General features: G+C 36.9%; 1 protein-coding gene across 2 annotated transcripts in view; it reads left to right on the top strand.

Annotated features, from left to right (window-relative positions):
* Positions 1 to 14,776: 14,776 nt before the first annotated feature.
* sfpq (splicing factor proline/glutamine-rich) overlaps positions 14,777 to 26,614 on the top strand; it is a 38,577-nt gene continuing 26,739 nt past the window's right edge. For both annotated transcript variants that reach the window (XR_014030943.1, XM_081376706.1), the window contains exons 1-9: positions 14,777 to 15,588; positions 16,053 to 16,241; positions 16,329 to 16,630; positions 16,736 to 16,831; positions 16,963 to 17,159; positions 17,284 to 17,368; positions 17,449 to 17,563; positions 17,659 to 17,707; positions 25,089 to 25,198. Coding sequence is in view for 1 of the 2 variants with exons in the window: in XM_081376706.1 (XP_081232832.1) it covers positions 14,986 to 15,588; positions 16,053 to 16,241; positions 16,329 to 16,630; positions 16,736 to 16,831; positions 16,963 to 17,159; positions 17,284 to 17,368; positions 17,449 to 17,563; positions 17,659 to 17,707; positions 25,089 to 25,198 (1,746 nt within the window). In the remaining variant the exon portion in view is untranslated. The remainder of the gene's footprint in view (positions 15,589 to 16,052; positions 16,242 to 16,328; positions 16,631 to 16,735; positions 16,832 to 16,962; positions 17,160 to 17,283; positions 17,369 to 17,448; positions 17,564 to 17,658; positions 17,708 to 25,088; positions 25,199 to 26,614) is intronic.

Genomic DNA, 26,614 nt, shown 5'->3' on the forward strand with positions numbered 1-26,614 from the left:
GTTAAGCTCTCCAACAATTTCTGATTGATCAGATTTAGGGTAATGGGGGAAATACTTGCCTTCCCAGTGAAGGATGCAGGGCAGTTCACAAAAGCATTTCTATATATCTCAATAAATTCTGAAAAGTTTGTAGGAAGACGGAAATAACACCCCTTGAGACATTAATTATTTTCTCTTGGGTGAATGTACACATTTCATCAAGAAATAAACAGTGATCAAACCCACTTTAATCTTTCAGTCTTCTGCATTTCATAAGATTTCGGAGGAGTGCGCATTAGCATCATGCTTCTGTGTGCACATTTTCCGAGCAGTGCTCCATTAATGCAGCATTTAATGTGCAAATGCATTGAGATTTTACATAGTGCCCAAGTTCAGCATAGACGATTCCCATACAATGCTCAAATAAGACCTTGAACATGTAATGTAATATAATAAAGGCAATGCTAAAGTGTTGAGACCAAGAATAAGGCATATCCATCTCTCTCAACATTTGTGTGTTTTAATATCCAAGGTTAGATGGCTCTTGACGTAATGACTGCTCTGATCTCCTGTTATCGTTCTCTGCTCACTCCCTTTTATCCCCTAATTGACTCACTTAAGGGCCCTGTTGCGTTATTCAACTGCAGGAATAAATAGTAGCCTACTTTGATCCCCCAACAATGAGCCCATGATCTTGATCATAATGCACCCATCATTCAGCTCGATCATCTCCTCTTTTTCTCTAAAGATACCCACTCTACTATGTGGGCACACTTGAGTACTGTGGGTGCTCGAAGCCAATGACCTTCAACCAGTGCATAATCATTAACATCTGACTACTTACTTTGTACATCTCTCAATACACTATAGATTAGCTATCTTGTAAAAAGAGCTATTCAAAAGAATTCCTTCACAGTGTTCAGTGGAAGTGAGCTTTGATAAAGCAGATGTTAATTTAAAGCTTAGCTCTTGACACTGAGATTGTTTGCAGACATAACCTCCAGAGACCAAACTATTCGATTTTGTAAACTTCAGACACATGAGGTTCAAGCAGATGAAACTACACATGAATATTTATTGCTAATACTGACAATACGTAACTACAAACACTTGTGGCTGGAAATGTATATGTGTACACCAACATGTCACAATAATGTTTTCCAAAAAATGGCATTTCCAGCTAAATACAAACAAATCTATTTAGTCAACATTACATACATCTACTGTACATGAAGTCAGAACTGTAGGTTATTATATTTATGGTAAAAATAGTAAGTAAATGGGCTGTTAAAATTGTGCTGATTTTTGGACATTTCTAATCACAATGCTACTGTTTACATTTGAGTTTTGACTCAGAAATGAGCAAATAATCTTTGTTCAGACTTTGATCAATACATCATAGACTATTTATCAAGAGCAAAATCATTTCAAATTGTTCAAGCAATGCCTAATTTGCATGAGCTAAGTGTAAGCTACACTGTACAAACCACTGTCCTGTACCACTTAAAAAAAGTGACACCTAGTTTAACTAAAGGCCCCAATACACTTAAAGCAAATAACGAGCTGATGTGACATAATTTAGAATATAATCAGGCCAAACCTATCTTTGTTTGGAGTTCGTTTCAAGAGATCGAATCAGCTTGCCAAAGCGAACTTTCGGGAAAGGTTCGCTCTGACTGGTTAACACCTTCGAACTATCAGTTTGTGGTGGATACGTAATAGGCGGGTGCCACACCTACCTATTACGTATCCACCACAAACTGATAGTTCGAAGGTGTTAACCAATCAGAGCGAACCTTGAGCCTCTAGGGCTCCGACCTCTTTGACATGGAAATATTCTCTGGTTCATTTTGAGGTTGAGGTCAGACGTCCGCGTGTGTAAACAAACACTGGAGAGCTGCTTTACAGTTGAAATCAAAGTGAAACATTTTTCAAGTTTAATACTGTAAAGGTGTTTGGTTTAAAAAATCTTAAAATGTATAAAGTGGTATATAAATAAACGTGACATGTCTTGACTGGAATGCTGAATTGCAGAGCTCATGCAAACATATCCACATCACAATGATCAGAACAGCAGCAAAGCAACAGACCTTGGTTTGATATCTTCTGCAAGCCCAAAAATTATAGATGACCTTGCCTCAGTCTTTGCTGATATTTTTAATTGCAATGCAAATCCCAACATGTTATAGGTTTGTTGTCATTATTTCAGTGCCTGCAGAGTTAATCACTTCCTGTGTCATTTGGGATTTGTCCTTAGTTAAGGTTAGCAATTAACGCAGTGTCTCCAAAACAACAAAGTTGATGTTTGATTTTCAAAGAATGATGGCAGCAGACCTTCAGGGGATAGTTCACCCAAAAACGGTCACCGAAACTTGTTTGACAGCCTTTGTCACCACTAACTTTTGTTGTAGACATTTTGCTATAAATTTCTCACTTTGTGTTCCATGAACAGAATACAGTCTTATAGGTTTGTAAAAAATGCGAGGCTGAGTACAATGGCGAGAAACTTTATTTTTGGGTTTCTTCTTCCTCTAAAACAAAAAACACCAAGATTGTACAAAGACTTTACCAAGACTGTAAAGAACATTCACTAGAGACTCTTTTTCCTATTTTAGCTCAAAATGGTGGGGTGTAGAAGAGTGGAGTTCTGTAGTTCTACGGAGTGGACAAGAAAGTGTGCTACATGCTTTTCCCCTCCATCAATGCATGATTGGTTACTCAACTCTGCAACAAAGGAACTGGATAGGATTGTGCACTCAGCCTCAAAAGCTTTGGCTGCCACATTCTAAAAAACAAGTCTTAAAAATATTCCAAGTACCTCAGCTGTGTCCTGTAACCGATCTCCTCAATAACTCAAGGTGATTAAAATGACAACCACTAATTTTCTCAATAGAAGGCTATTTACTGTAAGACTCTAGCCGCCATGACCATAGCCGCCATGACCAAATTGAAGGTGATCTGGAACGACAGTAACATCGCCATTGGCTCAAAGATCAGGTTGATGCGTTCCCTGGTCATGTCAATATTTCTATACGCATGCGAGTCATGGACGTTGACAGCCGATATTGAGAGAAGGATTCAGGCGGTGGAGATGAGATGCTTCCGCAGACTTCTTGGCATCTCCTACAGAGAGCACATCACTAATGTAGAAGTAAAAGCCCGAATTGAGAGTGCCATTGGGTCATATGAAGACCTTCTATCTTCAGTAAAAAAACGCAAGCTGAATTGGTACGGGCACGTCACAAGATCATCAGGACTTGCCCACATAATATTACAAGGCACAGTACAGGGAAGCAGACGAAGAGGCAGACAGAGGAAGAGATGGGAAGACAACATCAGCGAGTGGACAGGTCTAGAGCTGAGTGACACAGTGCGGAAAGCAGAGAACCAGGAGGAATGGAAGAAGCTGGTTGCCAAGTCTTCAGTGGTGCCCCTACGGTCCAAAAGACTACGGTATAAGTGAAGTGAAGTGAAGTGAAGTGAAGTGAATTTTCTCAATAGAAGGCTATTTACTGTAAGACAGCCCAACAACTGATTTCCGTCTGCAGTTATTCAAAATTTTGGCATTACGTGAAATTAAAAAAACTTTCAAAAGCTTTTATTCCATTCCACTGTGCCCTGTGTCTCGCGTTTTTAAATGCAAAAAAAGCATTTTCTAAAAGTTGAACTTCTTTCAACTTAAGTGCCGCATTTTTAGAATGTTTTAGAATTTTAGAATTTGCGAGATGCTGCAAACAACATGAGACGTGAACGCAGCAGTGAAAGACGTCTGTCTACCACGTTTACATTGAAAAACAATGAAAAGTAGGAATGGAATTGAATGGAAAAGTGGAATGGAAACACATTCTGTATGAACGGCCCCAAAGATGTCCATCCAGCATGTGTTTACATTGAAAAACAATGGAAATTTGGCGCAGTAGAATGGGGGAAAAAACGCATTAAATGTGAAGGGCCCTTACAGTAATATTAATACTGATGTCGTTTTTTACATTGGATAACTGAGACCCAAGATGGCACCAGATTCGGTCGATTGAAACAAAAGAGCGTGCAGAGTGATAAGTGAGCCATGAAAGTAGTGCCAGTTTGAGCCTCAACGTTGCCATTGATGATGGAGAATATCTGGCTACTTAATGTCTGACAATGACTGACCAATCAATCAGAATAAAGTATTCCAGACAGCCGTATAAAAATAACTGACCAGAAGACCCCCATCCTCGTCAGCTTACATGTATGTGTCATAAAGAGTGTTCTGGCAAACAACATTACTGTCTGTCATAGATGCTCTGACAGGAAGTTCTTGAGGAGCATGTTAAAAAGTGCCCAGTGGGCAGTTTTAACTGTGACTGGTAACCACCTCCCTTCCACTACACTGTATGGAGCAAAAGGAAGTCCACTGTCATCAGGAAGAACCTCAATCTTCCTTCACACAGCTTGTGCACTCAACCCTTGGAATGGAGGGTATTCATCCAAAAAATCTTTCCACAGGCAGTTTTCTTCATAATTATTTATTTTTGTCTGACTGCATACATACATGACATACCTGCATACTTATCTGGATTATATGGGCCAATAAATAGTGTTTCTAAATGTTTGCTCCAAGGTTTCCTATGAACTGCATTTGGTATTCTCACTGCCTTGCAAATATAACAGTAAAATTGACATGTTACCTCTTTATACAGCAATGAACCTACATTTGCTGTGTTATTCAGTGTTAGTTAATAGCCCAAATAGTCGGATTAATCACAATTATCATAATTTTATGTCTCTAAGAAATTTGTTTTGTGCCAGTCACCACCATCAAGCACAACTACAAGACAATGACGATACTATATTACAATAGTAACCAAAGCGAAATAACATGAGAACATACCATACCATATAACAAAACAACCACATCAACACACATTTATAATTATATAAGAAACTGAATACATCCAAAACTAGTTTGATGGCTCTAAAATGGTGGTATTTTACATGCTACGTTCATTTAGTGTCTCCTTGATGCTGTGACTCAATATATCTGGCCCTAAATCTCCCCTCATTGTTGCAGCGCTAGAGCCATCAAGTGGCTGATAAACAGTCTTTAACTCAACATTTGAATCTCTCTCTCATTTTCTCTCTCACTCTCTATATCTCTCTCTCTCTCTCTCTCTCTCTCTCTCTATATATATATATATATATATATATATATATATATATATACACCCTGGTGAGAAAAAGAAATGCTAAGTATACTTGCAGCCAGACTAATTATCAGTACACTTCAAGTGTGTTAATGATTAGTTAACTTGAAGTGTGCTATTTTGAAACAACTAATTTTGTACTAAGCATATTTTTGTTGTAATTAAATTGTAGTAAAGCATAACTTTAAGTGTATTTAGTGTACTTTTGTTTACTAAATCGGACCAACTTCAAACATACTTAGTATACTTATGCCTGTGTAGGGACTAATTACATGCTTGATTAGTGATATTAAAGTGTACTTTACAAGCATACAAGCAATATACCATAAGAAATATACCATAAGTGTGTGGTATATATATATATATATATATATATATATATATATATATATATATATATATATAATTATAATTATTATTATTATTATTATTATTATTATTATTATTATTATTATTATATATTTCTTTTTAATATAGTTTTGCCGTTTTTGCCTTTTATTAGGATAGGACAGTACCTAGACAGGGAGTGAGGTGGGAGAGAGAGAGGAGGGATGGGATCAGGAAAGTCAGCGCATGTCACCACACCTGCCCACGAGGCTATCGTGGTGTGATATATTTGAGTAAAAAGTATAGGCTCATTATACCTTTGGCTTATTCCAAATACTACAAATTGCTTTGTCTTCAATAACAAATGTACATTATTAGACAAATAAAACTTAGCTATACTTTGTACAAAATACTATTGTATACTATAATGTATTTTGAAAGTATACTTTCAAAGCATTGTTACAATGACCATTCACAGCACACAGTTAAAATATACCTAAAATATATTTTTAATAAAGTGCAAATGAAATACAGATGAAATTTAGCTTGTAGCTAATTCTGGTATGGCTGAGTGCACTGTCCCTGTTAAATAAACAAATAAAATAAATAAATAAATAAATACACTTTTAAAAAATAAACTGAATTTTCACTTCAAGTATATTTTTTTTAAATATATTTTTAGAAAATGTACTAAATTATTTTAAAGTGTGTTAAAAGTCGATAGATAGATAGATAGAATTTCATCTATTTTCATCTATATATTCATCTAATTTCATCTAACGTTCAAATTTCAAAGCAAAGGGAGATATTTGCTTTTAAAGAAAATTTTTTTTAAGGACTACAACAAATGGCTGGTAGGGGCTACACGAAATTCCTCCCGTTGACATCACCAACCCTCGAATTTACATAGCCCCCCACCCCCCCACCCCCACCCCCAACACGATTTACAAATTATGAAGACAGAATATGCTAATCAATGACTATATAACTACACATCAGCTACATAAATTCATCAACTAACCATTCAGAGATGTCCTGTTGCATTCTACACGTTGTCACTTCTTGAGTCTCTCCATCATTGTTTGACTGCGGTTTGAACATAAAAGGCTAAAGTTTTTGGAATTTTCAGTGCATATCAACATTATGAAGCTGCAGACTCGGAGCCTGCATCTACAGTCCCGCACCCAGAGTCCCGCATTCTCAGACCCCTCGTTTTTCGAGACAGCGCCTCCTGCTGTTCGAAAGATCGTATAACACCCTTATCCCTTATCCAAATGCCATTGAAAACAATAGGATGCAATATTACGGTCTTGTTTTATTGAGTTAATTGCGTTTTATAAGTTATCCCAATAAATATTTGTGTTCCCTGCTTAATGCATGTGCCAAAAAAAAAAACTCATGTTCTCTGACTAACAAATTACCCAGTAGTTATTTTTTGAGCGTGAGTGTAATTGAAAGAAAATTACTGATGGAAGGGATACAATTACAGATTGAACTATCTTCTGAAAAATATTATGTGATATTATATCATATTGCTACAATGTTTTTTTTTATTCAAATTCCAATTTTTCTTTCAGTTCACCCTAAAATGGTCTAATTAATATTATACCATGCTAACATTACAAAACCTGTTTTTGATCTTTTGAATGCGAAGCAAAACTCAAATAAGAATAGACAAATCACCAATAATAAACAATTCTGTACTTTATTTAACGATCACCTAAACAAGACAAAGCAAAGAAAAAAGGAAGAATTGTGTTAGTGACTTTACTTTTCGTCTTCAATTGCATTAAAAAAACTCCTCATTTATAAGTCCCTTTGGATAATGCCTAATAATCTCACATAGGCCATGAATTATGGCCTGTCCATATAAATAAATAAATAAATAAATTAATTAATTAATATATAAAACATTGCATAGGCTATATGGCAATAATAGGAACAATCCAATTGACAAACATATAAACATTTTTATAATACATAAATTATATAAAGTAAAATAATTACTCCGGCATTAATTAATTCAATTTATAGTTTTAGGAGAAAAGGTCCGGTAATTAAAAAAAGGTCAAACGGTGGCTTGTCTACAAAAAGTCCAAGGTTAAAGGCTAACGTTAGCTATCAAAATATTTTCGGGGAAAAAAGGCGAAAAAACATACATTAACGGCTCAAATTTTGTTACAAACCATCTTTACAAATATTAAATGGACTATATGTTGGTGTATCGATGAGCTATAAAGTAGTTTGATTAAAAAAGGAATCGAATGAGTATGATTCGCTAAATAATATTTACGATACTCACGTTTCGGCTTAAGTTCTTCATGTTTATCCGATCCAATTTGATAGGAGGCGCTGTCTCGAAAAACGAGGGGTCTGAGAATGCGGGACTCTGAGTGCGGGACTGTAGATGCAGGCTCCGAGTCTGCAGCTTCATACTACTCGTGCATATCTGTGTGAGGTAAAAGGACACAAGCTGTTGAAGATCCGCCCCCTGTGCCGGGAGCAGCAGCTCATTTGCATTTAAAGGAACAGACACAAAACGGTGCGTTTTTGCTCACCCTCAAAAAGTGACAACTTTAACATGCTATATAAAAATATGTGTGGGGTATTTTGAGCTAAAACTTCGCATACACACTCTGGAGACATCAAAGACACATTTTACATCTTGTGAAAAGGGCATTATACCACCCCTTTAAGGATCTATATAGAACCTTTTCTTCTGAGAGAGAGGACTATACTGATCTTAACTCTGCACCCTTTCCTTCAAACGATGGGGATATCTTTTTATAATTGATCTGAATGAATAAAGAAATCTCAAGAAGTACCACTTTTTCCCTGTCTTGTGGAAACACTTGCTATGTCTGTATCATGTGCATTCATTTTTACATTATTATTCGGGACAAAATCTTATCAACTGGCTGTCTGGGAGTGTAACCATATAATAATGTAACACACTTATGGTAATTGAAGGGATCCAGATTTAACTGAGTGAGAGTAAGTGTTTTAGGGCAAGGAAGGCACTTGAAGTTGAATTGTGAGTGTTCATTAATGTTTGGCATAATGTACTTGTGTGTCCTTGAAATGTAAGTGTATCAGAAGAGTAGGTTACTTTAAGAGTATTTGAAAAGCAGACAGTGTACATGAAATGTATTGGTAGTGCTCAGCACAAGTGTATTTAGCAAATGTATTAAGTGTGCACTAAGAGTACGTTTAAATTGAAATAGACAATGCCACACTGAGGATCAGCAACTAGACATCACACACTTGCAGTTTAAAGTAGAATAACTGTTTAAAGTCTAAACCCTAAAGTTGAAAGCTTCAGGGCATGTCTAGGTTCAGGCCAACAAACTATTGTTTGAAGATGTGTCAAAAAATCGGACTGACGAGACAATGCAACCCATAATAATGAGCTAAACTAAATTTTCTCTTGTCACACTAAAGTAATTAACAAAAAAAAATTATCATTTAAATTGACAGTGCTGAGACTTAAAGATGCTGAACCCCTCTTTTAAATTGAGTGGTTTTGCTCTGACGCACCATCAAATGATGTTCTCATCACCCTGGGAATTAACTCAGAGTGCAATGAGCAGAAACAATTGTTCAAAACAGACTAATTGATGTATGTGTTTAACATATATTTATTCCTGTATTAGTTACTAATGGCAGTAATCATATTTGTTTGATGTTCTCAAACGAGTCAGAAGCAATCAAATGTTTCAGGGAAAACTCATTATTAACAAACTAGAGCGCACTTGTGTCATTTTTAAATGGCAAGACTTAATAATAAATAACAGTTGCCTTCATTTCATAGGTTTATGGTATCTCATGAAAAATGCAATGGAATGAAATGACAAGCATAATGCAGTGATCCATACAAAATCCTTCATAATAATTTTTATTTTCAAAAAAAAAAAAGGAAAAGAAAAGATCACATATGCTCATATCACCCATGCTTCATATTATGATATTTTTTGTTTTATACATAAATGAAAACATGTTGCTCCCATAAAGCATTAAGCATAACCTAATGAAATGGAAAAACTGTCCAGAATTTACAATTATGTATAATAGATCCTCACTGAAAAGCAGAGGCAAGAGAAAACATGGGCTGATACTGTCCTCTAGTGTAAAAAATAAATAAAGCAGCTGCAGAAGGTTTATAATTTTATCAGACTAGAAAGATGCACCACAAACCCCACAGACAGGTTCAACAGGACATATTTTATCTTATCTTATCTTTAGATTTTAACTTTAATTAAAGTTGAGAAAGTGTTTAGTGCTACAGCGCCCCATCATTTTCCAATGTAAATCTGTGGTGAAAATGGAACGGCAGCAAACCTTATTCACAGCAGGCAGCGCCATCTTTGATTTTTAAAGGGAATGAAAGCGAGGCTGTGAGGAATAGGCATACATCTCTTCAGTGGGTTGTACTGTTATTTAATGTGCTTTTGGATTGTTCAGCTGATGAAACACTGCAAACATATATTTCCAAGACATTTCAGTAGACAAAAAACTCGAATGATCTATAGGAGTTTTACCCTTTTTACAGCATGCCGTTGAAAATATGTTAAGTGTATCCCTCAAAGCCTCGCTTTCATACCTGTCATGGCGCTGCTCAGAATAAGGTCTATTGGTCTAGGTTTGAGACTGTCCCACTTATTTTCACGTTACCTAACGTAAAGCTTGCCTCATTTCCAAGACAATAACTGTGTTCGAAATCGTCCCTATAACCTCATTCACTATTCCCTATGTTAGTCCACTAATATAGTCCATTTGAAGGAGTGAATGAAAATGAGTGAGCAAATTCGGACACTGAGTGCGCCGGAAGGGCTCCTGCTTTTGCATAGTTTGTGCTTTATAATAATAAAATGATTTAATAATCATTTGAAACTTAGCAAACTGGCAGCTTCAGTAAGCTAAGTAGTAATGTGAACATACTTTTGGTAATGGAAGTGATCCAGATGTAACTGAATGAAAGAAAGTAGTGTTTTAGGGCAGGGAAGGTATACTTGAAATTTAATTGTAGATGTTCATTAATGTTATAATATACTTGCCTGTCCTTGAAATGTGTATCAGAAGACTAAGGAAAGGCATACACATGAAATGTATTGCTCAGTACAAGTGTATTTAGCGAGTGTTTTGAGTTTGCACATGAAAACAGACAATGTCACTGAGGGTCAGCAACTAGACTCTGCAAACTTCACTTTAAAGTAGAAAACAGAAAGTTGAAAAGCTTCAGGGCATGTCTAGCTTCAGGCCAATATTGTTTGAAGTTGTGTCAAAAATAATTGGACTGTTGAGGCAATTCAACCCATAATAATGAGCTAAACTACATTTTCTCTTGTCACACTGAAGTAATTAACCAAAAAAATGATCATTTAAATTGACAGTGCTGAGACTTAAAGATGCTAAAACCCTCTTTTTAAGTTGAGTGGTTTGGCTCTGAAGCAACAAATGAATGTGTTCTCATCACACAGGCTGAATAATGCAAGAACATCTGTCAAAAATGTCGGGCCCTCAGTTCGGGGCCCCTAGAAACGTACAAACGGGATGAATTGAACTGACTGTTTTGGAGACATTTTTGTCAAATCACAAAGAGAAAACCACACAGAACACAACATCTCGTCTTTGTTCAAGTCAAGAGTAGTCCGTCCAAAGCTGGCACTGCAAGATATGGGCTTAGCGTTGGACTCACTCTTCCTAGCAAGGTAGATGACACAGAAGTGCTTCTGAAGTGGCTTTTAGTTATTTTTAGACTGCTTAATGGTGCTCAGAGATGCCACAATGCATTACCACAGCAATTACAACTGTATTATTTGATACTAGGGCTGAGGTACAATTTATTCTGGCTTTTTTGTGGCATTGCATGTACATTTAATTTTGAGAATGCACTGAGCAACTATGTACTAAACTGAAGTGGTTTAGGCTGAGGTACCAAGATTACATGGGGCTGTACTGTATACATCTCTATATTTGTCATATCATGAAAATTATCTGTAAATAATAAGGTACAAGAGGCCATGCTGTATTGTTATAGTCACCAAAAAAAGAGTGTTGTTATAGGCACAGCGTGGAACGGAACATGTAGGCTACAGCACATGTCAAGTACCTTATTGCTTTTTTATAAAAAATAAACAGTTTATAATGGTTACCACACAATACAAACATTAAAGCCATAAATATATGCATTAATGTTCAATATAATCATTAAATGCCATCCTTCTGCTAAAAGTAGTCCCTGACATTGACAGTAAAAGAGAATGTTTCTATGTAGCATGCCTCATTTGATGGAGCTCAAATAAAAACAGAGTTGTCATGTGTTATCAATTTTTTTTTTTTTTTTACAATGTATAGCCTAAGCCTATTTCCTTACAAACATACATCTGCTTATCTTTTAGCATGACAAAACGGCTCTTGCATCAAATATAATGAATGGTGTGTGAATTTGGATGCTAATTTTAACTGCATTTAACTGCAAATAATAATAATAATAATAATAAACATGGCTACTTTTGCTTCCTCTCTTCTTTTAGAGACCAGGAAGGTACAACATGGGTTACTTTTTTATTGACTGATTACATGGTATTCTCACAATGGCAGTAAATTATACATGATGCATTGATTCTCCATTATACTTATTTTTTAATTCCAAACACAGAGCAGTCACTATGTGCCTGTCACTGAAAACTGAAACCCCACACAGCATTTGATCACTGGATCACTGGTGGAAGTGTTTCCGCAACATTGCTTATCTAATCAACTTCTGACAAACACATTAATTAATAGGCTATTTAAAGCAGCTTCAGCATCTATAATGTAGGGACCGGGACACTTTAGATTCTAGAGAGCATTATTTGATTGGATAGAAAATCTGAGTGTGCAGAGTGTTGTCATCAAAATCAATGATCAATATTGGCAGAAGTGAGAGACTGTACGTTTTAAATGCTTATATCCTCTAATTTCGAATTTTGTCATTGTTTTGGAGCACAATAGTTCATAACAGTAAGGCTAACATATTCACACTAAAAGCCAAAAAACTTCGATTTTGATTTTATGGGGACTATAAAGTAGTAGGCTATTAGTATAAAATAGTATAGCCTATTCTATTTAAAAGTTTGCTGAAGTGTAGGCTATTTGTTTTCCACAAGGGAATTGCTTTTACTCATTGTAGCCTATATTTGGGTAGTTTACCATCGTCCGATAAAAAGTAGGCTACGTCGAAATATCTTCCCTACATGTAAAAAAACTGTTATACAGTCTATGGTCAGTGGCGATTCTAGGGGGTGGCCTGGGGTGGCCGGGGCCACCCCTGAAAGCTCATTGGCCACCCCTGTGGCCACCCCAGATCTGATAGGTAGTTGGTCAAGTTCGTCAACCCAAGAAATGAGAAATGTTGCCAATCAATGATGACAGCTGATCAACTGATTTAGGGCCAGTTTAAATTTTTTAACTAACACAGTAACGGTCAAACTGAGACTTTGAGAGCTGATTTCTGCTCAGCGGACGTTTGGCCATGCAGGTCAGGTGACTTATGAGATGAAAGTACGTGCGCTGCACGGTGCACCTGCTGCTGCTAGTCCGTGAAACAAGAGGACGGTGACGGTCACACAGTTGCAACAATACAACAACAATAAAAACACTGGAATCAGTCTATTGAGAGGTATGGTCGGGATCCAAAGCAGCAGAGTGCGGCTCGGGAATATAGATCTGATGGCCGAGTGCGGGCACGGGCGGTAATGCACTCGTGTGTGTGCTGGTTGCGGGGGAGAGTAAAACGATTCGCGGGACTCCCGCAAAATAGAATTATCTATAAACTGAACATCTAAAAACAAATAAATTGTCATTCATCTGTTGCACAAAAGCAACAAGAACAACTAAAACAAAATAGAAACGATTTACAGGCCAGAGTCTCTATGTATAACATGTTTGCATTTGCAACAATGTAGCCAATCACAGACATATGTGTTGATTTCTTGAACGCAGTGGCCAATCAGAGACATTTAAGATAGAATCCCCTCACCGCTCAAAATGGACTTTTTGTTCAGTGCTGATTTCTGCATAGGCTACTGGCAAATCATCTGATTATAGCAAACAAAGTGTATATATTATGAAAGATTCATTATGCAGCCAGTTTCATTGATAATAACAGAGATTTGTGAGATCACGATGAACTGAGATGTCAGCTTTTTAGGAATTATTAAGGGAGAAATCCGTCCTGCGCAGGTCTCTAATGTAGACTTTAAAAAGTAAGTAAGAATCTAAGTAAGAATCTTTATTGTCAATGTATATCAAGTATACAATGAAATTGCAATGCTCTACGGCCAGTGCATAATAAATATAAAAATTGTTAAAACAATAAATAAATAAAAAATATAAGACAGAATTTAAGAATATATAAGACAGAGACTACAGCTCACTCCATATTGTCCACATGTGTTATGAATTGAAAAACAAACGACTAACATTATATTTACATTAAAAGTAGCCTAGGCTGCAATCTAGTGTATGTGAACCTTTTTGCAGATAAACACAAGTGCATTTTCAGACAAGTTAATGGACAAGTTAATTGAGTAGCCTAAATCATATTCCCACTACGGTAATTAATAACAGACTATAGTAAACACATCTCCTAAATAGGCCTGTGACTGTATCTTACATTTTATGAAATAGTACCATTATTTAAAAATAAAGTTTGCACTTTGTTACTATTATTAAAATCCTCTATTGTTCATAAGAGTTTAAGGGTTTTCATAACATTACTTTATAGTAGGCTATATATGGCCACCCCACTCAAGTTTTGTGTCCCATCTTGGCCACCCCAGTACAAATGTCCTGGATACGCCACTGTCTATGGTAAAACTTCAAAAAGCCAAGTAGCCTACTTTAAAGGGATACTCCACTTTAAAATGAAAATTCTGTCATCATATACTCACCCTTATGTTGTTTCAAACCTGTATTAATTTCTTTCTTCTGTTGAACAGAAAGGAAGACATTTAGAAGAATATCAGTTTCTGGTCTCATTGACTTCCATAGTATTTTTTTTTTTCCTACTATGGAAGTCAATGAGACCAGAAACAGTCTGGTTACTGATATTCTTCTAAACATCTTCATTTCTGTTCAGCAGAAGAAAGAAATTCATACAGGTTTGAAACAACATGAGGGTGAGTATATGATGACAGAATTTTCATTTTAAAGTGGAGTATCCCTTTAAGTACACTCAGTAATGGTTGACCTCACGAGCGCCACTAGAGCGCGCCATTAACCATTAGGACCGTAGGATCTGATTTGGGGCGGAGGCTCTTGAGCACGTCACGCCTCCCATTTCTACGATCTTCTCACGCAACCAACGGCCATTTTACAAAGCCAGCGTTTAGAGAGCCGGTTATCCACTCCTCGTCGGCATCTTATCGTTAGTTTTGAATATAGTGCGCTATTTAACCTATTATATTACTCTCGAAAGGTTTTTTAACAGTTTTTCCTGCCCGCTTGTGAGAAAATGTCTCGTGACCGCTCCCGTAACCGTGGAGGATTCCAGCACCGAGGCCGCGGAGGAATGGGTATGGGAATGGGAATGCGTGGTGGGATGGGAAACCCTAACTTTCGGAATCAAAACCAGCATCCTTATCAAAACCGAGGACACCATATGGGTGGCGGGTTTAAGCCGAATCAGGGAAACCAGCCCAACCAGGCCTCTATAACACAGAAGCCACAGGAATCCAATCAGAACAAGCCTGTGGTCCAGTCACCTCCGGCGCAAGGCCCTGGTCTGGCCCAGCAAAGCAACAACAAAGGCCCTTCGCCTCAACAGACCGCCGTCGCCGCTCCGCCGAAGATCCAGTCTCCGCCGCAAATCCAGACTCCACCGCCACAGAAGATCCAGACTCCACCGCCGCAGAAGATCCAGTCTCCACCGCCACAGAATAACGCGAAAACCCCAGATCTCGTTTCCCCACAGAATCAGCTCAGAAAGAACCAACCAAAACTTGGATTGGGGAATGGTCAAAAACAGCCTGTTCCCATGCAGAAAGAACCGGAAAAGATGCTACCACCGCAACAACAGAGTAACGTTACCACGAGCAACGACGGCTCTCAGCCTCAGGTAAAATAACTTAATTCTTGGAATAAAACGTAAATTAGTCGTTTTTAGTGATAATATGAGGGATTAGTGTACGTTACATTTGTAAAGTTTTCATTTCAAAACACATTTTCTGTAGTACGGGGTACAGCGTCAGATCCGCCATTTTGTAGACGGTTGAACAAAGGTTGGACTCCCTAACGCTAAGTCCCCCGGTGTTTCGGTCGCTCTGACTGTATAACGTGCATTGAATGTGATTTTGTTTTGACGTTCTTTTCGCTTTACTAACGTTGAGAACGCGTTTTGCTATATGTTCGATGTTTTAGTGTGGCCTAGGTGTTAAATTGCATTGCATTGTAGATGAGACCGTTCGCAAGCATTGTGAAGTAGGCCTAACATTTATTGATTTGCAATATGACGCTCAAATTTAGCCCCACGATAGGTTTACAAGCAGATTTGGATTTTTATTGTGTGATTTTTGGATTTAGGAATTGAAGGCAACGCTATCTTTGCTGCGCAAGCCTGGGGAGAAAACCTACACTCAACGTTGCCGTCTGTTTATTGGAAACCTACCGAACGACATCACTGAAGCCGAATTCAGGAAATTGTTTGCAAAGTATGGGGAACCCAGTGAGATTTTCATCAATCAAAGCAAAGGTTTTGGATTCATCAGGCTGGTGAGACTTATAACTCATTCCTTGTAGGTGTAAAGTAAGTATTTTTAAATATGCATAATTTAATTTAGTTTTTGTATTTATTTTAAGGAATCCCGTGCTTTGGCAGAGGTTGCAAAAGCCGAGCTGGATGATATTCCGATGAAAGGCAGGCCTCTCAGAGTTCGCTTTGCCACTCATTCTGCTGCGCTTTCTGTGCGCAACTTATCTCCATTTGTGTCCAATGAGCTGCTGGAAGAGGCCTTCTCTCAGTTTGGAGTGGTGGAGAGGGCTGTAGTTATCGTAGATGACCGTGGCCGCTCAACGGGGAAGGGCATTGTTGAGTTTTCTTCCAAACCAGCTGCACGGAAGGCTATTGATCGTATCAGTGATGGAGTGTTCCTTCTCACGGCGTAAGTAATTATAATATGCACAGTGACCATATGGTCTCTAAAATGGTCATTCTTTTTACTGGATAGACTTGTAGAAAATGTCTTTACATTTTATTATTTTTATAGGTCACCCCGTCCGATTGTGGTTGAATTGTTAGAGCAGTACGATGATGAGGATGGTTTGCCAGAGAAGCTTGCACAGAAGAACCCCAGTTATCAGAAGTAAGTTCCAAATAATCATGTTTATTTTACATTCTGTGACTAGAATCAAAGTCTCTTGTGATTAGCAGTTAATATGTTGTATTGGTCATAATCATAGATACATTTGTTAATGAGCTTTGATCCGTCCTCAGAGAGCGAGATCAGCCTCCTCGGTTTGCCCGTCCTGGCACCTTTGAGTTTGAATACTCCCAGCGATGGAAGTCCCTTGATGAGATGGAGAAACAACAGAGGCAGCAAGTGGAGAAAAACATACGTGAGGCCCGTGAGAAGCTTGAAGGGGAGATGGAAGATGCCTATCATGAGCATCAAGCGAACATGCTCAGACAGGGTGAGTATTGTCTCTTGAGTCAGTGTATTTGTTTTTGCCATTTTTACTGCATTATTGTTGTTGTTTTTTTAAATCAAGATTATGGGATGAATAATTGTTTGTGGGATTCATTTTGTTTAAAAAGACCTCCTTAGACGTCAAGAAGAACTTCGTCGGATGGAAGAAATGCACAGTCAGGAGATGCAGAAACGTAAAGAGATGCAACTCAGGTATGTTTAATGTTGTGTATTGTGGTGCTGAAAACCCTTGCTGTGATAGTAGTTAACTGAATGATTGTTCTCACCCACAGGCAGGAAGAGGAACGCCGTAGGAGAGAGGAGGAGATGATGCGGCAGAGGGAACTTGAAGAACAGATGAGGCGTAAACGCGAGGAGTCTTACAGAATGGGTGGCTTCATGGATAATGTAAGTATTGCCACTAAAAAGCTCTTAGTATTCAAATGCCATGTTTGTCGAATCCTTTTAAATAAAACCATTTTTCTCACTTTTTTTTTTTACAGAGAGAAAGGGAGATGAGAATGAGTTCTAGTGGAGGCCTGGGGTTGGCTGGTAAGATGCATTCTAGATCTGAAAACTCATAAAATGAACATGCTGATATAATTCAAGAATATATATATATATATATATATATATATATATATATATATATATATATATATATATATATATATATATATATATAATATATAAATATGTGTATATAATGTGTATATATATGTATATTTATATTAGGGATGTCACTGTACCAAAATTCCAGTAGTCAGTACTGATACCATTAAAATTAAGGTTCTCTGTACCAATTTCGGTACCACAGCAAAATCTGTTGGAACTATTTTTCTATTTTATTTAACTATTTGAAAAAAAAATTCAATTCAATTCAATGACTTTATTTATGACGGTAATCATAAGTAAATAATACATATAAGCATATAAGGCTACATGCTGTTTAAACGTAAATATTGCTTATAAAAAATCCCATGGAGACGTAGCTAAATCTACTGTACAGTAGCCTAATTATTTCTGTCAATTTATTCAAGTTAAACCGAACTTTTATTTTGACGGGTTGCCGTGAAGACCTTTGAGTTTCTGTGTGTGTATGATATGACGATAGTTTTTTCTCAAACGTAAAATGCTCATGAAGTGACTCAGAGCGGCTCTGGAGATGAATTTCATCATGTCGTCATATCGTTAAGGCAGCAGAGACTGAAAACAGTGTGTGTGTGTGAGGTAAATGAAACCGCGTGTCTGCGTCATTCATTCACACAGAGACAAGCAGAACATGCAGGGTTAATATTTAAATAGTCTTTTTGCGGTTTAATATACACAGACACTATAGATATCGTGGTATATATCGGCTACAGACAGTGCTCCAAGCAAAAAAGTTAGTCTGGAGCCCCGCGCATAGATAAAAACACGGAAGCAACTTAAAGCAGCTGCCTATTAGTGGGTACCGAATGTACCGGGTACCGAATGTACCAGGTACTACAGAAATGCTGGTATCGACACATTTTCAGTACCGACTTGGTACTGAAGTACCGGTACTTTGACAACACTAATATATATATATATATATATATATATATATATATATATATATATATATATATATATATATATATATATATATATATCTCAAGTGTAATGAGTAATTAAATATTTTTAGCATTCCTCTGTGGTTCACTGTCTAGAAATTCAGTATTTCAACACTCCATTGTCTGTTAACCCTATAAAGCCTGTTGTATTGAAGGCCTGGGTGATCATTTTATTTTTCATATCAGTCACTATCTATGATTATCATGATAAATGTAAAATCTTTTAAAGGTAGATTTTTGCTCTTAAGTGAAAGTTGTACAAACCTGACATTTAATTTTGGTTTTAAACTACTTTGTCAGAACTAGGGATGGGCATTCGATTAAATTTTCTTAGTCGATCGTCGGGAGAATTAACGATCGACTATCGATTAATCATTAATATTTTTATATTGAAATTCATTATTTCTTCAACTTTTTATAAATTAAAAATGCAATGAAAATACAAAAATACAGTTTGTTTGTCCTCGATGAGATCTTTATTACAAGAAGATCAACTTGTGGCAGTGAAACTGCACGTTACTTGAAGATGCCCTGCGGTGCTCTAAAACAGCGGAACAGCGAGCCGGCGTTCTTAAACAGAGACCCATGGCCACTTCATCCGTTTTCTGTGATCGGATAACTATCCGATCGTGAAAAGACCAAATGTAAATGCCCTCCGAAACGCATTCGAGGCGGATTTAAACCCGATCGCTCAAACCACTTCAGGAGGAGATCTGAGACGCATTCCAGACGAAACTGGACAAGAGTAAATGCATCTGGCTGTTGAAACTACATATGTAAATTTGACTTATCCCAAAAATGCTAAGAAATAAACATGTGAGAGCGTTTTATAGGCCTAGGCTATATGTCATGTTAAAGCCAGATATGACGGCGTTACTGGAACACGCATCACCACAGATGAGCATCTATTCAAGCCAACGTGCAAACTATCGCAAATCAAAGTGAAAGTCATTCATCAAAACACAATCATCTTCATTAAAAGTAAAGAACCGAATCTTACCAGGGCTGTTGCCGCAATATTGTTGCAGTCTTTGATTTAGAAATTTTCGCTGATGATCAATAAAATGCAGCCCATATCAGTTGCTTTCGGACGTGCAACAATTTAAATATGTAGCGCGGGAATTCAAGATCGGATTTATATCCGTTTTGCAAAAACACATTTATATGACCGGGTGTAAATGGAATCGTTTTGATAAATCAGATAGCTATCCGATCTGAGAAAACGCATGAAGTTCCCATAGAACTTCTGCACCAGTCCACTGATTTCTGTTGAGAAAGATAAGCATGTTGACATGATCTGGGATCAGATGCGACCGCAACCTGGTGACAGCCAGTCAGCCGCTGAAAACACCCGCTCTGAGGGGACTGACGTTGCCGGGATGCACAGGTACCTCCGCGCTAAAATTAATTCCATTGCTTCAAGACTCACACTACGCAACGCAACCTGCATTAGATTAATCGATAACAAATAAACGTGATCGACGAAATTCTTAACGATCGATTATCGATCGTCGATTAATTATGCCCATCCCTAGTCAGAACATGACAAACATTTCTTGTTTTTGAATTCTTAACACCTTTTCCAGTCATTTCTCCTTAACAAAATAAATATCTTAATAGAAAAATTAATTTCTTAGTTTTTGCATGTTATAACAGGTGATACGATTTCAAATCATGACACAGGTTTGTGTTGTCTGACTTTTAGGCTACATGTCTTCGGCACAGTTTGCAGTGCAGTCTGCAATATTAATAATACTACATGTTTTGTCTCTTAGAAATGCACATTTGGCAGAAGCTTGAGTTGACAGTAGTAGTAGTAGTAGTAGTGTGGTGGAAATTCACCTATAAGATTAAAGTCAGACCACTTAATAGTAAAAATATCGAGCCAAATTTATTTCTGAAAATTCAAATTCAGGGTAAGTCTCCCTTAAGCCGAAACATAACTAGAGAGCTCCAAGTAAAACAGAGTATTAATTCAGTCAAATCATACATATTAATTTTTCATTGAACAAAGACTTTCAAAGTTGATTGGATAAACAAATGAGCAGATTATCATAGGGCCTCCTACTTCATCGATATCCCATAATATGCATACCCACCGGATGTTCGTGAAGAAAATCTCATCTGACTCCCTAAACTCTACCCGGCCTCACTGACCTTGACTGCAGAAAGAAATCATTATTCCCAAGTTGTCACAGCACTTGTTGATTAGCTTTGAAACATCAGAGAGAGAGAGAGAGAAACACAAAAGGCAATATATCTGAGTTTTTCACCTAGTGTATGACAGAGAGAGCGGCCCGAATGCTCAGTAATAAAATGAAAAAGGTGAAATACACACTGAACAAAATTATAAATGCAACACTTTTGTTTTTGCCTCCATTTTTCATGAGCTGAACTCAAAGATCTAAGACTTTTTCTATGTGCACAAAAGGCCTATTTCTCAAATATTGTTCACAAATCCGTCTAAATCTGTGTTAGTGAGGACTTCTCCTTGGCCGAGATAATCTATCCACCTCACAGGTGTCCTTCGGTTTGTCACCTTACATTCTTAATCGGTTAACACTTGAAACCATTACTTTTGTCCTTCACTACTCCCTCTTTCAGAAACAACATATTTTAAAGACAATAAAGGTAGAAAATCAATACATGCAATGTTTACACACATCTATGTCAAAAAACAAATTACATTTTCTCATGTTTATAAAGGTATGCAAGTATCATGTAAGGAAGCCTGTGTAACTCATGTAAGATTAACAAAATTGATCATGAATAAGCAACAACTTTAGGCTATATCGTCAAATCTAGGGCTGTCACTATTATTTTAGTAGTCGAGTAATCTGTCAATTATTTTGACAATTAATCAGATTTTTTCTTGGTATATGTGGTAATTAAAATAGACCAAAGCAATGACCTAAGCCTTTTAAATTACATAAATAATAACGAGGCAATAATATTTGGTTCAAATAAAGTATCAAAAGCAAGTAGTAATATGGTTTTATAGAACAATGTTAAAATGCTTAATATACACAATATAAACAATCACGTATTAGCCTTTAACAAATGCCTGCAGAGGCCACCGACAGCCTGTTGTTACTTTACAGCAGATTAAATCATTGTTTAATATTGGCCAAATGACATTAATTCAAATGTTAACAATCTTTAATATTTGACCACTTCTTTATGCTAGAAATGCTACCTCCACTGTAATTTCTTAAACAAGTGGGCAAGCTGTGGACATTAAAACATTCAAACTCAGAGCAAGGTTTTAAGCTTACTTTAAAATCGTGATGAACAACAGTTCACGTTTAGAAACATTTACATTCTCCTGTGATGGCATAGGTTTATAAATGATTTTCCTTGCAAATCTGATGAAATGGTGAATTTTGCATTCCCAGATAAACAATTTAAGTAACCCAAACTTATAGCATATGCAGAGATAGTTTGAGACGTCCTCCACGCATGTAAATAAGTTCATGTGGAGCAACATTTACTGTGAAAGAAGCCGTTCTGAGACGCGCGTAATCTACACGCATGTAAATAAAGTGCAACCTTGGAAAACGGATTCATGAATTCTCATCCATGGAATGGTATTTCTGGTATTTTTACTCGACACGGGTAAATTGCATTTGAGGTTTTTTTAAAAACCGAATACTTGAATTTAATTGAGGAATCGTGACAGCCTTAGTAAAAACTGTTTTATTAAAATTAACCATTGGTCTTCCATAGTACCATACATGTAGATCATAACCACAGTTAAAACCACGCATATGGTAAAATATAGGACTGTGTAAAATATTGATTTCTAAATTTTAATCTATTCTCATTTTTATGAACCGATATCAATTCTTGGGATTCAAGAATCGATCTTTGATCTATGCTGGTTATGCTGATAAATGATCAGAACATTGAAGCACGCCTCACATCAAATAAGTCTCAATAAGCTTTGTTACTTTTTATATGAAAAAGTCTTAGTTATTTAGGCTATTGTTTGAAAATTCACACAATAAATACTGTTTTGGCACTCTTTAATGTGGCATGACACTGATCACTTCCATGTTTACTACAAGTTATAGTACAAAATAATGAATGAACATTAATACTGACTCCCATAGTTTACAGCATTAGAGAGATTTTTTTTTTTGAGAGAGAGAATTTGCCATGTACTGAATCTGATATATGTAAATAAATCGAATTGAATCAAAATCAAAATCGAATTGTAAACTTGTGAATCGAAATCAAACTGTGAAATTTGCAATGGCCTATTTCCGGGGCCTCTAAATTATCAACATGATCAAACCATGCAGAAAAACCTGTTGCACAATCTACCACACGCCGCCTTCCCTATGATTGATATTTTTATTTTATTTTTTTGATATAGATCAGGGTTTTTCCTGGGTCAAAATTGGTCTTCGGTGGTGGCTGACCGACATGGTCATCCACACACTGCAAAGAGTACCCTAGTACCCATATGATCCGCAAGCCCAATATTGACAATAAACTGTGATTTTTCCACGACTGGCTTTCATTGTTTTGAAAGATGGTGGGCGATATGGCAAAAATATCACATCACGATTCTTTTTATGTTGGTTTTACTATTTTGTGACTTAGCATTACAGCCAAACTAATGTCCATATTTTAAAAACAAAGCCTAAGGTAACAAAATATTAAAATAAAAAAGGCAGACAGGGGTGAAGATAAAAATATTTGTCATTATTTTCTTTGTTATTAAATATTAAGATCAAAGATACACATTACACATACACAACTTAATATACAAATTAAACAGTGCTTTATGTTTTCAGCTACAGTAGGTGTATTTAACAGTAGCATTGAAGAAAGTAAATGAACAAATATGAAAATAAAACAAAACATAGACTTCACTGTATAAATTATACATTGATACTTATTAAAGCTACTATTAAAGTTATCAGTCAAGAGCAGTGAGTGATTTTCTCTTTGCATTTTGTTGTCTTATTAACATTAAAGGGATAGTTCTCCTAAAAATTCAAAGTATCATAATTTACTCTCTCAAGTTGTTTTAAACTCGAATAAGTTTCTTTCTTCTGTTGAAAATAAAAGTTATTTGGAAGATTGTGGGTAACCAAACAGTTGATGTACCCCAGTGACTTCCATAGTATATTCTCCTATGGAAGTCAATGGGGACCAGCTACTGTTTGGATAGCCACATTTTTCAAAATATTAATATTAGAAAAATATTAGAAGGAAATTAATAGAGGATTGGAACAACATTAGAGTGCGTAAATGATGAGAGAATTTTTATTTTTGGGTGAACTATCCCTTTAACAACAGGCGGCAGCGTGTTTACTATTGTTACTGTCTCTTTAAGAGCTGAGCGCGACGCGTCTAATATACACGTATTTGACAAGCAGATTTTCTCTCTATTTTCTCAAGTTTGCTTTCACTTTAGACATAACCGACTTTGTTTATGTAAACCTTGTGTGTATTTAACAGTATAAGCACAATAAGACTCGAAAGATAACTTAGTCCAGGATCCAGGCGCTGGTAGACAGGCTTTTAGTGCATGTGAGCTTCACATGTACATGTACGCGCTGAGAAACACATGTTAGAACAGCGCATCAGCACGCGAATTAAATGTTTAACCGACAAGGCATTAAAGCACATGCAAATTATGAACTGCAGTGTCCCGTTCTGCTGCGTTAACATTTTATGTTAATATACGTCGCGTTGTTCAGTAAGTTATGTTGGGACAGAGGCGCCAGAACAGATATAATGCACGATTCTACGATATTTCTTTAAAAGCAGATCGTGGAGACATTTTAATCGTCCACGATCAAAAATCGCCCTATCGCACACCCCTACCACTTAGATTTTTTTGTTTTTTTTGCGTTTATTTAAAAGTTATGTCAGGTGCATGTGCATTCACATGTTGTTGTCACAAGTTGTAAGAGAAGATAAGGCTACTTTTTTTTGACTGCAATTCACACCCAGCGCTAATTCAGCAAAAATATTCTCCGAATGCACCACGTGAAACATGGATTCGGTCTTCCAACCTTTAGAATCAGTTGATTTTGATGCGAGGGAGAGAGCAAAGACGAGAACTGAAGACGGAGAGTGCGCGCGCGGGGGTGGGGCGCTGTGATCGACGTTCTCTCAGTCACTCCGTCAGTAGCCTGCTTCACTCGGCTTTGGCGGGACAAAAAATCGTTTTGGCGGCCGCCAAAAAATTTTCAATGTAGGAAAAACCCTGTAGATATTTACCTTCAGGTTGTGGTACTTAACTTAAATTGCTGTGAAATCTTTGCATGCTTTTAAGGGTTAATGAAACTAATGTATGCCTTTTTTAAAAATATAAACAGATATGCCGTTTGGGTCACCTGGCCAGAAGTTCCCATTGGCAGGAATGAATTTTGAAGGACACCAAGGAATGGGGGGATCAGCACCAGGGGGCATGGCATCCAACGAAATGGTAATGTATTCCTGAGTTGAAAGCTGGAGTGAATGTGGCGGGAGTATGTGTGTGTATTGAATGCTTGCTAATCTTTGAGTTGAGCTATTGTGGTTCATAGGAACTGAGGCCATTTTGTGTCTGAAGGTTTACAAGTTAGGTGTGGATGGATTATTTGTAGACCCATCAGTGGCAAGGGTGTTTTTGATCCCTGTTGTGATTTTATTATAGTCCCTCCATCTAGTGGCAGAAGTTGTCAGCACTCAAGCTCAGCTCCCCTCACAGGTTCCTTCTCTTGTTGCTTTGCAAGTCTGTCTGCACTAAGGCTCATGAATTTTTATACACCTTCTTGCAACATGTACTTGTAAGTCCTGTCTAAATTGCAAATAAAGACAGGCAAGTTTGCGCTCTGTTTGATGTGTAGCCTTTGAATTAGCAATGTGTCATCTTTTCAAACACAAGTCCTGGTCGGTGAAACCGTATGTGGTGAAACAATACCCTATAAAATGCTGTGCTTGTTTTTGTGGTGAAATACTTCTGTAGGTTTTTTTTTATAACTGTTGCAAATCCATATAAAGTCATGTCAGTGCTGCGATGGTAATCGCATGGAAATGCTATTTCCATGCTTGGAGCTCTTTTTTGTAATTTTGAGAGACTGGGCATTTAGTGCAGATAAACTTGAGCAACTTAATCACAAAATGAAGATGAAATTAAGTTAAAGTGACTGTGGCTGAGCTTTTGAGTAGCTGGTTGGAGGTATCCTGGTTGGCATTCATTGGATGGTGAAATTGGAGTTGGGTTTGACCCACATTTGCTGTAAAGAAAATAGATAAGGTGTCTGCTTAAACATGGCACACATTCTCTAATTGTCAAGAAATAAATTTTTTTTTTCTGGTGTGCTTTGGATATTTCTACTATTTTAATTCAAGAGTTTAAGCATTTAGGTCTCAAGACAAGTACAACAGCAGTTTGTATTATGTAGCTACTTGCTACACTATGAAACTTTCCATTTAAACCTTTTAAGACCATAATTTAGGGGTGTGCGATATTAACAAAATATCATCTCAATATTTTCTTGGATTTTGTTAATGAAATTGCTTAGTGTGTGGTGCTGGTACCTTGGCAGATTTAGGACTGCCGTGGACTGCTGAGTCCTAAAGTGTTTATTTTTCATGTTCTGTGCAGTGGTCTGTTCGCAGCAGTGACAGAAATGAAAACTTTCCAGATAAGCTCAATTTGAAATTTACTTTATCTTAGGGCTGGGCGATATGGCCAAAAATAAATATCACAATATATTTTTTTATATCAGTCGATATCGATAATTATCACGATAAAATTCAAATCTTTATTTCTTTAAAGTTTAAAGGCAGATTTTTGCTCCTAAGTGAAAGTTGTAGAAACCAGGGGCCGTATTCACAAAGCATTTTATCTTACCAC

Source organism: Scardinius erythrophthalmus (genome assembly GCF_964197995.2).
Source record: "Scardinius erythrophthalmus genome assembly, chromosome: 10".
In the NCBI taxonomy this organism is placed as follows: domain Eukaryota; kingdom Metazoa; phylum Chordata; class Actinopteri; order Cypriniformes; family Leuciscidae; genus Scardinius; species Scardinius erythrophthalmus.